This window comes from Trichophyton rubrum (assembly GCF_000151425.1).
Source record: "Trichophyton rubrum CBS 118892 genomic scaffold supercont2.3, whole genome shotgun sequence".
Taxonomy (NCBI): Eukaryota; Fungi; Ascomycota; class Eurotiomycetes; order Onygenales; family Arthrodermataceae; genus Trichophyton; species Trichophyton rubrum.
This window is the reverse complement of record NW_003456426.1, coordinates 2,096,036-2,108,793: the sequence shown is the minus strand read 5'-3', so window position 1 is coordinate 2,108,793 and position 12,758 is coordinate 2,096,036. Positions and strand designations below refer to the sequence as shown.

The following is a 12,758-nucleotide window of genomic DNA, read 5'->3' as shown; positions in this document are numbered from 1 at the left end:
AGGCTCTCTTTAATATGATTGGTTGATCATTTGATGTCGAGACAGCAGTTGAAGCGACTATCAGTAGATGGATTCTCGAAAACAGTTCAAGACTGATGGTCTACTCCGTACTCCTATTGTTTGACTAAACTCTGCTGATAGCAATTTAATAGTTGCTGGGAAAGTACTTAGAATATCATCAACCTAGTTGCGCTTCCTCCCGGCATAGCTACCTCGCTTCTTCTTCTCTCTTCTCAGCCATACCATTATTATAATACTGTATTTATCACCAAGTATATCTCTTCGCTCTCCGTCCGTATTGTCATCTAGCGGCTCCTTTAATATACAGCACCGTCGCCTCCTTACTGCTGCTCCCTTGCTCGGGCAGGTCTATTCAGTCACGTGAAGGATATTTTGGCCCGGGTCTCTCCGGCTTTTCCCGGTAACTGCCAAGGCCGTGACTAATACTGTTCTCTGATTGGCTATTCTCCCATATCAACCAATCAGCGTCTTCCTAAACCCGCGCTCCTCCGTCATCAAGCCAAAACACGTGCTTTTTCTTTTTCTACGTCAAGAAATAAAAACTTTTTTCACTCTTTTCAACCTTTTTGCTTCGAATTCAACTTTTCTTCCTTCCATTAATCCGCTGCATTTATCAAACAAACGACTCTATATACCCTCAATCGACGTCTTTTAGACTATACCGATCCTTCGTTTCCGTCTCGCACACATACTCTGACACAATGGCCAAGGGTGCTGATTCTTTTTCTCCTGGTAAGTTGTTGGATTGAGCCGGCTCTAAGCAAAAAGGACAGCAGAGAGAGCTCGGTGCAGCTTGGAGATCAATAGAGGAGATGTCGGATAGCGATAGGGATAATTGGGATGGACATAATGGCCTGGCCGTTACTTCACTCTGCTTGTTTGCTGCTGCTGTAGCTCTAGAGTGAAGGATAAGGCAAGGGCTAGTTTACAAAAGTCCCATGAGCCCTGTCATATCCCTCTGTCCTACTGGTATCGAAGTCAGTAAGATGGCAGGCTTATCAACAGCTACTTGGCATCTTGCTATTTTTCTCAAAGCTGCACTGTCTTTCTTGCTCTCTTACATACTATCTGTTATCTGCTGCTGCTTGTAACGCTCATCATGTGTGCAACATGCTCTATCTGGGCCCTGTCAGTCATTGATAGCCTTGTTGAAGATGAAAAGCGCAGAGAGCAGCAGAAACAACAGGGACTGTTGAAAGAATTGGATAAAGCTAACGAACTTGCCCGTCTTCCAGGTGATGCCTCCAAGGGTGCCGGTCTCTTCAAGGTCAGTAAAAAGCAGCTCAACTTTTGCTTTTACTCTTCCCCAGCTAAAATATCTCCAGACCCGTTGTGCTTCCTGCCACACCCTAGAAAATGGCGGCGCCAACAAAGTCGGCCCTAACCTTTCCGGCCTCTTCGGACGCAAGTCCGGTCAGGTCGAGGGTTTCTCCTACACTGATGCCAACAAGGAGAAGGGCGTCACCTGGGACGAACAATCCCTCGTAAGTTTACATCGCCTTTAAATCAGCAAGCGGTGTCCTAACCGTTTCATAGTTCGAGTACCTCGAGAACCCAAAGAAGTACATTCCCGGTACCAAGATGGCCTTCGGTGGTCTCAAGAAGGCCAAGGACCGCAATGATCTCATCACGTATGCTCACTCCGCCCCATTCTTTTCATGGTTATGCATCTAACAATCACACAGTTTCCTCAAGGAGAATACCAAATAAATATCTCGACCCGGCATCTCTCTATGACACACCAACCCACCTGTACCATCTAACTCTTTCGTATACAATCTCCGCCTAATATTCCACTGTTTCTCCACCATTCCTCACACCTTTATCTACACATTAACGGAATGGACGAATTACGAGGACCCAGGGAAAAAATAGAAGGTGGCATGTACCAATAATACCAAAAGATCATTTTCTTTCCACTTAGATCTTACTCCTTTATCTTCGTCTTGTGTTTTTATTTTTTTATGTTGTTTCATAGTACTGTACCTCTGATAGATCAAGGGAATCTTCTTGTTTCTCTGACTCCTGTTCTCTGCTACCAACTTGTAACATGTCTCCTTTGATGTCGTGTCTTCTGGTACTCGAGAGTCACCTTACTATACAGTCTCCGCTCTCAATCCATTATCAATCAGTGCATTCTAATTTCATCCTAAATCAACGGTACCATACAATCTAATGGCAGAATGGCCATAGGTTTATTGAATAGAAAGAACTCCTACCCATAGAACTTCAATGTCTGTATGCATGCAACGGTTGACCATTCTCTACTAATTATCTCTAGCAAGCCAATGATTTAAAGCAATGGGTCCTACCCGGAGCCTTGCTTGCTTGAGGATGCAGGTTGTATGCCGTACCCACAGCTGAGATTGGATGGTGATGGCATTAGAGTATTTTAAGGTTATTTCAACCACAGTCTTTCAACTCCCACATCAACCAACAACCCCAGACCATGGAAGACGCCTGTGATATCGGACAAGACTCCAAGATGTTAATGTGAGGCACATATGTCTCTTCCTCGGGATGCTGAGATGGAGACGGCCAAGAGAAAGACGATCTGGGTATCAGCGTAAATTGTGGAGGGAGAGCTACCCTAGCAGTCGAGGCCCAAGAATATCAACAGACCTGAGATGAGATGATAGATAAAGGTCCTATACCCGTCGAACAGAAAGATCATCGTCGCTTCTTTATCGACCTTACTGCATACGTCCAGCCTGGGTATGCTCACTACTGCGAAAGCCAAGTTGATAGCGGGCATTATTTGACAGAATCTCGACGAAAGTCTTATCCTACCGGTCAACCGGGATGCTGACGCATCAACGACTCCCGGTTTTTTGCCGCTAGACTGTGGAGGATAGCCAGCTCAGACTTGGTCTAAAGGAGAGGTCATATGATACTTGTACATGGCTCTAGCGGTGCTGGGTGTGGATATCAGAAAATGGCTCCCCTCATGCTCTCTCACGGTTCCAACGACTAGACGACGATCTCGAGCTAGAGAGCAGCGGGCATTTCTTACACGAAGACCTTAAAGGCTATCCTTGGGACAACAACTGGGGGAGAGGGGGTACAGGAGTGGCATCCCGCGGGGAACTTGATATGAGAACTAGCGATGAGCTTGACGGTGCAAGGGCTCGCCCGCAACGACTACGAAGAAGCATCAAGAGCATCAGTATCCTGGCCAATAAGTAACATCTTAAGATACAGGCATAGCAGATGAAACACGGCTTCCCGTCGCATAATTGGACCAGCCACCGCCACCAGGCCCGATTACTGGCTGAGAGTGCAGGTCAGTTGGCTGCATCTCCAGCCAACCATGCGCCCGGCGGAGACACCCTGTAAGACCCGGGCCAGTTGCGAGTCCGGAGAGGGCCAGCGATGATTCTCGAGCTTCTGCAGAGACGAGAAGGGCGGGGATCTCTCGCAGTTCATGATAACGTGACGCAAGTTCCTGGGTTGTCCGGCCTCGACTTCGACTTCGGCCGCAACTCTCAACTACTTCGGCCTCACCTCTTGAACAGCTGCAGAGCGTTATATTCTACCGTTAAGAGAGGAAGAAGTGCTGCCGATTTTAAATAATAAATACACGAGCCATAACTACTGAACTAAGCAGACTGACGATCCAGGCTGAACTGGTGAATACCGGCGGCGGCTATCGATATCGCGCCTGTTTGAAAACCAAATACGAAGAACTGAAAAGACTCAAGAATAAGACCTCAGGTCTCATGAATGAATGTTCCAGAGACAGTCCCTCTGAGTATATCTGAATGTATAATTGCCCAGTTTGAATTTGATCCTCTGCTCTGGATTCATCTGAACCGTGTTTCTTACACAACGGACAGCGCATCGCATCGCACCGATCGCATCTTCAACAGTGAACGGTCTGAGATACGACCCTTTATCTTTCTCATTTTCTGGCCTACGCAAGGCAGCAGTCGCTTTCTTCTTATCGATAACTACGCAAGGTTGTCGCAACATCTTTTGCGTCTCTACGTTGTTTCTGCTTTTCCATCCAAGGGTAAGGGAGGAAGATACCTTGTGAGCATAGTCGCAAACGTCAATCTGACTCTAGAAAAAGAGATATCGAGAGACATCGATATATCGACGGGCATACAAAACGTCGTACCCGATCAACCCAGCATTGGCAGCAGGACAGTCATCTCTAAGGCCTCTACCGGGTCCAGGTGAAACGAAGCACTTCCCCCCGCCGCGCAAAAGAACCACACGGCCAGCGCATAGCTGAAGTAACAAAGAGAGGGAGACGTCGCTGCCATGATGGCAACGGATCCCATACATGATCTGGACAACGTCTTTGATGACCATCCGTCCCTCGATGCCTCGCTAGAAGACTTTGAAGAACAGTACGCGCACCGGTCACCGTTCTTCGGTCTTCCGTCGCAACATTCTGGCTTTCGCTCGGGTATTTCAGAAGCTTCTCCATCTGAGCAAGATGGGAACATCTCTCGGTCAAGCAGTCCATGGTCTCCGCCTGGTCTACGGGCCACGTTCACCAGGCCAGATTATCATACGCCCAAACAGCATTCAGCTCTAGGGTATCATCCAGCAATGATGGCTGGCGCAGCATGGTACAGACAGCAGCCGTACATGCGTAACCAGCCCGACTTCAAACCAGAGCATTTGCAACCACACAGCCCTGGGACACGGTCCAGGGAAGTCAGTCCTCAGTATGAGGATGCGCCTGAGAAGCCGACATCAACGACCACGGCAACAGTGACCCTGAAGGAAGAGACAAGTGAACTAATAATACCAGCTACCATACCACTACCCCAGGGAACAGATTCACCCGTCAAAGGTCGTTCTCCAAGTCCGTCTCCAGAAAGCAGAACAGAAGCCCCAAAGGCGACGGCAACTTCAATTACAGAAGCGGACGAGAGGAACAAAGGTGATAAACACGAGTTCAAGGCAGTCTCTGACTGCAAACCAGAGAAAGAGTCCGAGTCGATTACGAATTGTAAGATGGCTTGCCTTTTTTACCCAGAATTTACTTGGAACCATGACTTATTGACCGTCTAGATATCCGATTTGCAGTCCGCGCTGAAGTCCAACATCGCGAACCATTTGTCGCATTCTTCAACTACATGGGAGCAAAGTTCGATTCGATGACACAGACCAGATCGTCGACATTACTGTCCGTGGTGGTTGCGCTGATATCACTTACATTCATGCGGGCATTATTTTTGCCGCCGCCGCTACCACCTGTGCCGGACATTGTCAAGTTATCCAGCTTCACAAGGTCGTTTGAGCCACTAATATATTATTCAGAGAATGGCGTGCAGCAGATTGGGACGTTGCAGGAGACCGGGGTTGCAGTATGGGACCTGGCTGAGTCCGTACGGGGAACAAACATGACAAGTGCCCCGATCATAGTGAGAGAACTAGATGAGCTGTCTCAATCGTTGAACTCGCTCTCACTGGAGCTCACGCGGTTCTTCGCCAATGTCGACGCAGACATTGATTCCATTCTAATAGTGATGGAATGGGCACGAAGAGAGCTCGAAGCCCTCTCATCTCAACCACCCAATACCCTATCGTCGATATTCTTCGATAATTTCCACAACATGCTGTCACGTCTGGGTGTGCTTGAGACACTACCAACCGGCCTATCGGCTAATGCAAGCAACGGACTCAGCAACGAAACAATGGCCGACATGCCCGTTGCACCCATTCCCACACGTCTAGGCTCATTGATAACGGCGCTATTCGGCCGCACCCGCTCACAGCGCACCCAGCTGACACTAACCCACGCCTTCACCGAGCTGCTCTCGGTGCTTGAAGAAAGCATAAACAACGAACTAACCCACTCCACCTCTCTCTTCACCCTCTTCGAGTCCATAGACAGACAATTCCTCAACCTGCAGCGCACTGTTGTTCGAGAATCCAACGCCCAAGAGCGCGCCGAGGGAGAACTGCTTTCATCCCTATGGACTCGTGTCTTGGGCTCTAATGCAATGGCACTACGCAAATATGAGAAAAACCGACGCCTGCTTTCCTCCGTGCGCCAACGGACAGTCGCAAACAAGCATCTACTCATGGACCATCGAGGCAGACTCCTCGCGCTGAAAGCAAACCTCGAAGCCCTCCGGCGCAAGCTTGTGAGCCCCCTTCTCAGGGGCGGCAATAGTTCAATGGGCATGACGCTTGGTCCGTTGGTGGGGATAAGTACCACCTCCGCACATGGCGGCGGTGTCGGAGGCTCAGGTGAAGATGCGGTTGGCGGAGAGAATGCGATGGAGATGATTATCCATGGACAGATAAAGGGGCTAGATGGAGCGCACGATTACCTTAAGGAAGTCAGGGATAAGCAGAAAGCCAAGTTGATGGAGATGGTTTATGGGGCTGGCCGACGGGTTGGAGGGAATGCGTTGGTTGATGGAGATTTAGAGGGAGAGGGCGAAGGGGAGAAGGCTGATATCGAGGGCATGGAAGAGAAGTGAGAGAAAAAGTCCTTTATTGTCTCTATTTGTGATACTCTGATATCTTGCATGGGATGGTCGACCCCTGGACGGACTGCCACGGCGTTTTTGATAAGCATGTTAGGGAGGAATACAAGGTGAGTAACTGTTCATGCTGGAATAGATGTATACTAACACGGGGCATAGATTGTTTGATTTTTTTTTTTTCCTTATATTATTTTGATATCTATCTTCGTCATCTTCCATTACTTCATGTATAGGACATACTTTTCATAGCATAGCATTTTTAACTACCTAGTTACATCTTCCCTCAGCCTCTACCTGGGTTGAACATAAATTAAACAAAAAGAAAATAAATAGCCAAATGAATATGCCTTCGCTTTTATCTTATAACACAGCGTTTCCCCAACCAACCCCCACGCCCGAACACCAAGAGCACCCATCAAGTAAAAGTAAAAGGTAAATGTAAATGTAAGCAAAGTAAAGCAAGCAATTAAAAGCCGTATCCCTGACCATAAGGCGTCGCACCGTACGGCGTCGCACCACCTGCCCCGCCCCAGACGCTCCCACTCCCACCCGCACCCGGCCCAGCACCAGGGCCAGCTCCATTCGCACCCCCGTAGGCTGTGAACCCGCCATCGATACCTTCTGGCGGCTCATATGCATCCGGACTCCTGGCGCCAGCACCGTCCTGATCGACTCCACCGTTAACCATGCCGCCCTGTCCATCGGAACCCGTCAAGCCGGAAATGATCTCAGCTAGCTTCCGCTGCATCATGATGATACCTTGCTGCACCACTGCGTCGGGTTCGAGGTTTCCTATACTTTCTATATCGATGTAGAATGTGTTGGGGGTAGCGTCGTAGTTGAACGGGAGGTCCTTGGGCTGGGCTGTTTCCCATCCTGCGTTCGCAGATAATGGCCTACACAGCAGGTTAATACACTGATCTCAGAAAAGAACGAGGTCTGACAACCGGCTTCATGTCCGAAGCAGAAACTTACCATTCCTTAACTGGGTCCTCTTCAAACCAATAATCCACATGACGCAGGTTATTATGCGGATCATACTCGAACCCAACCGCCGCCGTCGGCGCCCACTTGGCATGTTCCTTTGCAATACCCTTCTTCACAATACAATTGAACTTGACCTCCTGCCCTCTTCGAAGCTTACATATAATCGGTCCTTTCCCCTCCGGATCCGTAACCACGGGATTGCCAACCCACTCGTTTGCGCGGTCGCCTACAACAACCAGATCCCTGGCATACACTTTCATGATTTCCTCCGTGGTGCATTTGGCATGTAGCGAGAGGTTGATGACGCACCGCGCACAGCCGGCTTCGCAGTCGCAGTCTCGCGAATACAGCATGTCTGTGTCGCAGTTTTTCGAGCAGAGGGGTATCAGGCCGAGACGATGGGAGATGAATTCGTCGGGCAGGACGGAGGTGTTTACTTCTATCTCGACGACGTCTATTGCGACGGTGGGGATTTCGGCGAGGATGGTGCGACGGAAGGAGTTGGCGAAGGCGAGGTCGACGGAGCTGAGGCGGAAGTCGACTCGGTACGGCTCTGCCTGGGGGAAAGATGTTAGAGGGAGGGGGCTTATTGTCTATGGGTTGGGTATAGAATATAAGCTCACTTCGCGGACGGTGACTTGGGGCCCTTGGGGCTCTATGTCCATGGCGTCATAGTCCATGGTGGATGGATCAGTAGTATTAAGGGTGGTATTAAGCGTAGTATCGAGGTGTATCAAGCTGTAGATGTCGTCGAGTAGAGTGAAGTAGCTGCAAGTGCCGTTGGTGATGATAATTGACGGAGTCGTTAATTTGACGAGTTCGAGCTCTGCTTAGTAAGTAAACTTAGTCATCCTAATTACTTATTCATCTTTTGCTTAATAAGTATATTTATTTATTAGTCAGCCGGAAGTAACAATATTTATCCGACTACCAAAAAAAATTCCCGACACTGAGCGACCAAAGTGCAGGGAAGCAAAAAGACCAGCAGTAGAAGACGCAGTATTAGGAGTTATAGGAGCTATAGGATTAAGGAGGTGAAGAAGAGAGAAACGCCGTCCCATTCTATGCTTTTCGGTATCAACTGTTTTCTATCTCTATCACCAGACCATAACCAAAAGAAGCAAAAAAAAAAAATCAGGGCAAGTAATGCTATGCAAGTAAAGACCGAAACTCGTAACCAATGCTTTTTTGTCAAAAAACGATGCCAATGATGCAGGGAGGAGGATAAGGCGGTTAAAAGAAAAGGCAGAAAAAGAAAAGAGGGTGAAGCAAAAAAGTAAAAAGATTAAAAAAAGAATAATATCCAAAAGAGATCTAAAGATATGTAGTAAAAGTAAATGCGGGGGAAAGGGAAGCGGAGGAGGAGGAGAAGAAGAAGAAGAAGAAGAAGAAGGAAGAGAAACGAAACAATATCGAGTCATCGTCACGGCCGGATGTGTCAGCGGTTCTTGTTCAAGAGTCACCGCTTGATGGAGCTCCGGTTGAGGGCATCGAGCAGCTCCGGCCGGGCGACCAGGGCCGCCGCAGCCTGCGAGTAGGTCACCCACTGCCTCTTCCGCTTGTGCATCTCGGGCCACTGGCTCTCCTCGCGGTCGACGCGCACCTCGAAGAACTGGTAGAGTACCCGGGGCGCCTTGGCTGATATCTGGGTGGCACTGCGCATGTCGGGAATCTTGCCCAGGTCGGAGGTGACGGTGCAGACGACGCCGGCTTCTTCCCAGGCCTCGCGGACGGCGGCTACCTGGGCGGAGGGCTCGTCGAGTTCCCAGCCGCCCTTGGGGAGCACCCAGGCGCCGGGGCGGGCGGATTGGATGAGCAGGACCTTGGACTTGTCTGGGGAGAGGGGGACGACGCCTGCGACGAGGCGTTCGCCGGCGGGAGAGTAGCCTGGAGAAGAAGAAGAAGAAGCTGTCAGCGGTGTTCTCGATGTCCTTTCTCTCTCTCTCTCTCTCTCTCTCTCTCTCTCTGATATCTCTTTGATATCTTCCCCTCTGATATCTCTGAGTAGCGGCGGCAGGCTTTGCTCTAGAGTAGAGACGAGGGAACACGTGCGCGAACCCCGGGCTGGGAGCTTCTTACGCTGGTTTGTCCGGCCAGTTCGGGCTTCCATCGTGCGAGTCGCCATGGCAGAGACAGGAGGGAACGGCGGGCGTTGGAGGAGCAGTTGGGAGCGGTAGAAGAAGCAGCGTAGAGAAAGTAGCAGAGCGGCGGAGGAGTCGAGGAGGAGAAGAGGCAGAGGTCGAAGCAGAGGTAAAGCCAGAATAGGGACTAGCGCAGTCAACTACGTAATAGGAAGAGCCAGCAGGCCAGCGACGGCGACGGCGACAGCAGCGACAGCAGCGAGAGACGGACAGACAGGCTGCAGGAGGAGAAGAAGAAACGACGGCGGAGAGATCGATTTACGATGTCTTCTTACTGGCCACAGCTCGCGTCCTCTACTTATCTATCTAGCTTGTCTGTCCCTTGCTGGGCCTCCCTGCTGGGCTCCTGCTGGGCTCCTGCTGGGCCCCCCTGGAGCTGGCCTGCATCTTCCCTGCTCGCTTTCACCGCCGGGAGACGAAGGCGAGGGCGGCGGACGGAGGAGGCGAGGCGAAGACGGTGCCAGACGGGCGGATGGGCTCAACTCTGGACGGGATGCTAGGGATGCCCTCAGGGATGCTCTCAGGGATGGCGTCTCTCTCGGGTGGTTTTTCTTGTCCTTTTTTTTTTTTTTTTTTTCGTTGCTTTTTCTTCCTCTCTGATGGGCTTCCCCGGCGCCCTGTCACATCCACCAAGGCCTGACATGACATGACATGACATCTGGAGACTGACTCTTTGCCTCTTGACCCTTTCTCTTCTCTTCTTCTTCTTCTTCTTTTACTCTGCTGTCTTTCTTTTCTTTCTGTTTTCTTTCGTCTTTTTCTTTTTCTCCTACTTTAACTGCTTAGTAAGATATGTAGTCACGTGACTGTTCCGCGACGTCGAAGTAAATAAAAGAAAAGCGACGGCGAGATAGAAAGAGGAGAGGAAGAAGATAGAGAGTAAAATAGCATAGTATAATAAATAATAATACAAGATAGAAGACAGCATGGCAGACCTCAAGATGACGGAGATGTCCTACTTCTCGCCCATGGGTAGGCAGACCACCCGCTCGCTTACAAGTTGGTTACGCTGACCTCTAGTCAAATAGGCTACCAGAGAAACACTTGCGGATACTGCAAAAAGGCAGAAGGCAGTCAGTTGCCTCTTATTCACTTCTTATACCCTGAGATACCTCTGATGAAGCGGTGCATGCTGACTGGAAAGGCGCAAGTTACTACGCATCCTCCACTGCCGTCCGCGTCGAGGAGTACGAGGCCCTCATGGACCGCGGATGGCGCAGGTCCGGATCTCTCTACTACAAGCCCAACCTCGCCCGCTCCTGCTGCCCTCATTACACCATAAGGTAGTTCTCTTTGCTTTCCTCCTATTATAAACCTATGCATACTGACAGTGACCAGGCTTGATCCGAGCCAATATAAACCCCGCCGAGACCAGAGAAGGGCGCTGAATAGATGGACGGCGTTCGTCCTGGGTGCAGAGTACGCCCATGCAGCAGCACGTCTGTGTCCTCGATCAAGGCAAGAGAAAAAAAGACATAATCAGACATTTGATCTCGGCCAGCGGGTGCATGAGATGGAGTACCCTTCCCTGCCCAGGCCTGTCAACCCGCTTACCAAGAGGACCATCGAGCCAGCGCACAAGTTTGAAATCAACCTCGAATCAGACTCGTTTTCAGTAGCCAAGTAGGTTGCCGGTTTTTACCTTTTCTGTGCCTGGGAATGGCGTTCGGTTAACGCGTGGTAGGTTCGAGCTGTTCCTGAGGTATCAGACCACCATACATAAAGAGCACGAGTCGCGCTGGAAACACTCGGATTTCAAGCGTTTCTTGTGCTCCGGCATCAAACAGAAGACAGTCAAACATACCGTTACCCAGGAAGACGGAAGCACCACTACAGTTGAGCGGAAGCTGGGATCGTACCATCAATGCTATCGTCTTGATGGAAGCTGGTTGCCGTGGCGGTGCTGGACTTGCTCCCTCACTCCGTCAGTTCGGTGTATATCTTGTACGTTTTGGCCTGCCTCTAGCCATGGTTTATATGCTGACCTTGATAGCTATGACCCCGAGTACGAAAAGTTTGAGCTGGGCAAGATAAGTGCCATGAGAGAGATCGCGTTGACGCAAGAGATGCATTTCCAGCATTACTACATGGGTATCGTTTACTCTTTTTTCAACTTAAATCTCAATGATTTTATATATGCTAAGAGAATCAGGATATTATATCCATTCATGTCCTAAGATGCGGTACAAAGGCACTTTCAGACCACAGTACATACAGGGTTCGTCCTCTCCTACCCTATTATCACGCCTAACCTAACTATTATCCATCATAGACCCTGAGACGTTCGAATGGCACTCTCTAGATGACGTATTTGCCCCAAAACTAGACAACCAACGCTATTTCTCAACTTCAGGCCAGCAAGTACCTGATGTCTACGAGGATATACCGGATGAAGACGCCATGTCGTTATTTGATCTGCACATGCCAGGCGTCTTGACAGTGGAGCAGCTAAAGTCTACCGTCGACCTTGACCATTGGAATCTACTCATTCGCGGCATGCTCGTTGAGATGATAGTACGTTATCAATTCTCTTCTCCTCTTTACGTCCAAGTCTCATACTAACGGTACAGGACCTCGTTGGGTGGGAAACGTCGAGCGTCAAGAACCCACAGGCTATCAAAGGTATCGTTGCTGAGCTTGCTGCTACGTTGGGCCCAGAGGTAGTCAAGAACTCAGCCGTCGTCATGTTCCAGAGCTGACACTACGCCATTTTCCTTTGCATACAACTTCGACTTGGATCTCGATTGTTACATAGCCGACGATCTATAAATAGTTAGTGTTAGCCGCGAGCGGGGCAATTTTTAAGCGCAGCCGCCGGCACGTGAGTCAAGCTTCGGCAAAGCAATCAGTTTCGCCTTTTTCTTGACATTTTTATCTTATTCCTCTGGATAATATCTCATCATTCAATACATCTGTCTGCTTGGAGGTGTTGGTATTTCGGCCTTGTATAGTTTATTAATGGCACATCCAGGCAGACAGCCATCTCCCGGCGGGACGGCCTTCGCACCCGGGTACATCGAAAAACACCCAGCACCACCCACCGAGTCATCGGCCCCAGCACCTCTAACGGTACAAAGCTACATATCTACATTCTGGTCCCGTCTCGCATCATGGGGTGTCGAGCTCCGAGGCATCGTTCCCGTTGACCTCAAGG

The 12,758-nt window shown here is 49.8% G+C and overlaps 5 protein-coding genes across 11 annotated transcripts; 3 read left to right on the top strand and 2 right to left on the bottom strand.

Moving 5' to 3' along the window:
• Positions 1-363: 363 nt before the first annotated feature.
• TERG_03528 (cytochrome c) lies at positions 364-3,261 on the top strand. 6 transcript variants are annotated; one of them, XM_003236437.2, is made up of 5 exons: positions 364-753; positions 1,257-1,288; positions 1,347-1,505; positions 1,558-1,652; positions 1,707-3,261. In XM_003236437.2, exons 1-5 carry the CDS (start codon positions 723-725, stop codon positions 1,729-1,731), a joined length of 342 nt encoding a protein of 113 aa, XP_003236485.1. In that variant the 5' UTR covers positions 364-722; the 3' UTR covers positions 1,732-3,261. The 6 variants fall into 6 exon arrangements, with proteins under 6 accessions (XP_003236485.1, XP_047605969.1, XP_047605967.1 ...); XM_047749590.1 differs by having other exon boundaries at positions 1,347-1,652; XM_047749588.1 differs by having other exon boundaries at positions 1,257-1,505.
• A 352-nt stretch (positions 3,262-3,613) lies between these two features.
• Positions 3,614-6,896, top strand: TERG_03526 (uncharacterized protein). The gene is made up of 2 exons (XM_003236435.2): positions 3,614-4,987; positions 5,050-6,896. Exons 1-2 carry the CDS (start codon positions 4,288-4,290, stop codon positions 6,468-6,470), a joined length of 2,121 nt encoding a protein of 706 aa, XP_003236483.1. The 5' UTR covers positions 3,614-4,287; the 3' UTR covers positions 6,471-6,896.
• A 46-nt stretch (positions 6,897-6,942) lies between these two features.
• Positions 6,943-8,627, bottom strand: TERG_03525 (uncharacterized protein; the record flags this gene model as incomplete). Of its 2 annotated transcripts, XM_003236434.2 has the most annotated exons (3): positions 8,087-8,225; positions 7,452-8,020; positions 6,943-7,372 (listed from the first exon to the last, which is right to left on the bottom strand). In XM_003236434.2, exons 1-3 carry the CDS (start codon positions 8,141-8,143, stop codon positions 6,943-6,945), a joined length of 1,056 nt encoding a protein of 351 aa, XP_003236482.1. In that variant the 5' UTR covers positions 8,144-8,225. The 2 variants fall into 2 exon arrangements, with proteins under 2 accessions (XP_003236482.1, XP_047605965.1); XM_047749586.1 differs by having other exon boundaries at positions 7,452-8,627.
• Positions 8,628-8,871: 244 nt separating this feature from the next.
• Positions 8,872-9,952, bottom strand: TERG_03524 (uncharacterized protein). The gene is made up of 2 exons (XM_003236433.2): positions 9,543-9,952; positions 8,872-9,350 (listed from the first exon to the last, which is right to left on the bottom strand). The coding sequence occupies exons 1-2, from the start codon at positions 9,586-9,588 to the stop codon at positions 8,923-8,925; spliced, it is 474 nt and encodes a 157-aa protein (XP_003236481.1). The 5' UTR covers positions 9,589-9,952; the 3' UTR covers positions 8,872-8,922.
• A 578-nt stretch (positions 9,953-10,530) lies between these two features.
• Positions 10,531-12,632, top strand: TERG_03523 (uncharacterized protein; the record flags this gene model as incomplete). Its single annotated transcript, XM_047748106.1, has 7 exons — positions 10,531-10,576; positions 10,633-10,677; positions 10,749-10,887; positions 10,943-11,227; positions 11,289-11,695; positions 11,757-11,822; positions 11,877-12,632. 7 exons carry the CDS (start codon positions 10,531-10,533, stop codon positions 12,164-12,166), a joined length of 1,278 nt encoding a protein of 425 aa, XP_047604080.1. The 3' UTR covers positions 12,167-12,632.
• Positions 12,633-12,758: the final 126 nt, after the last annotated feature.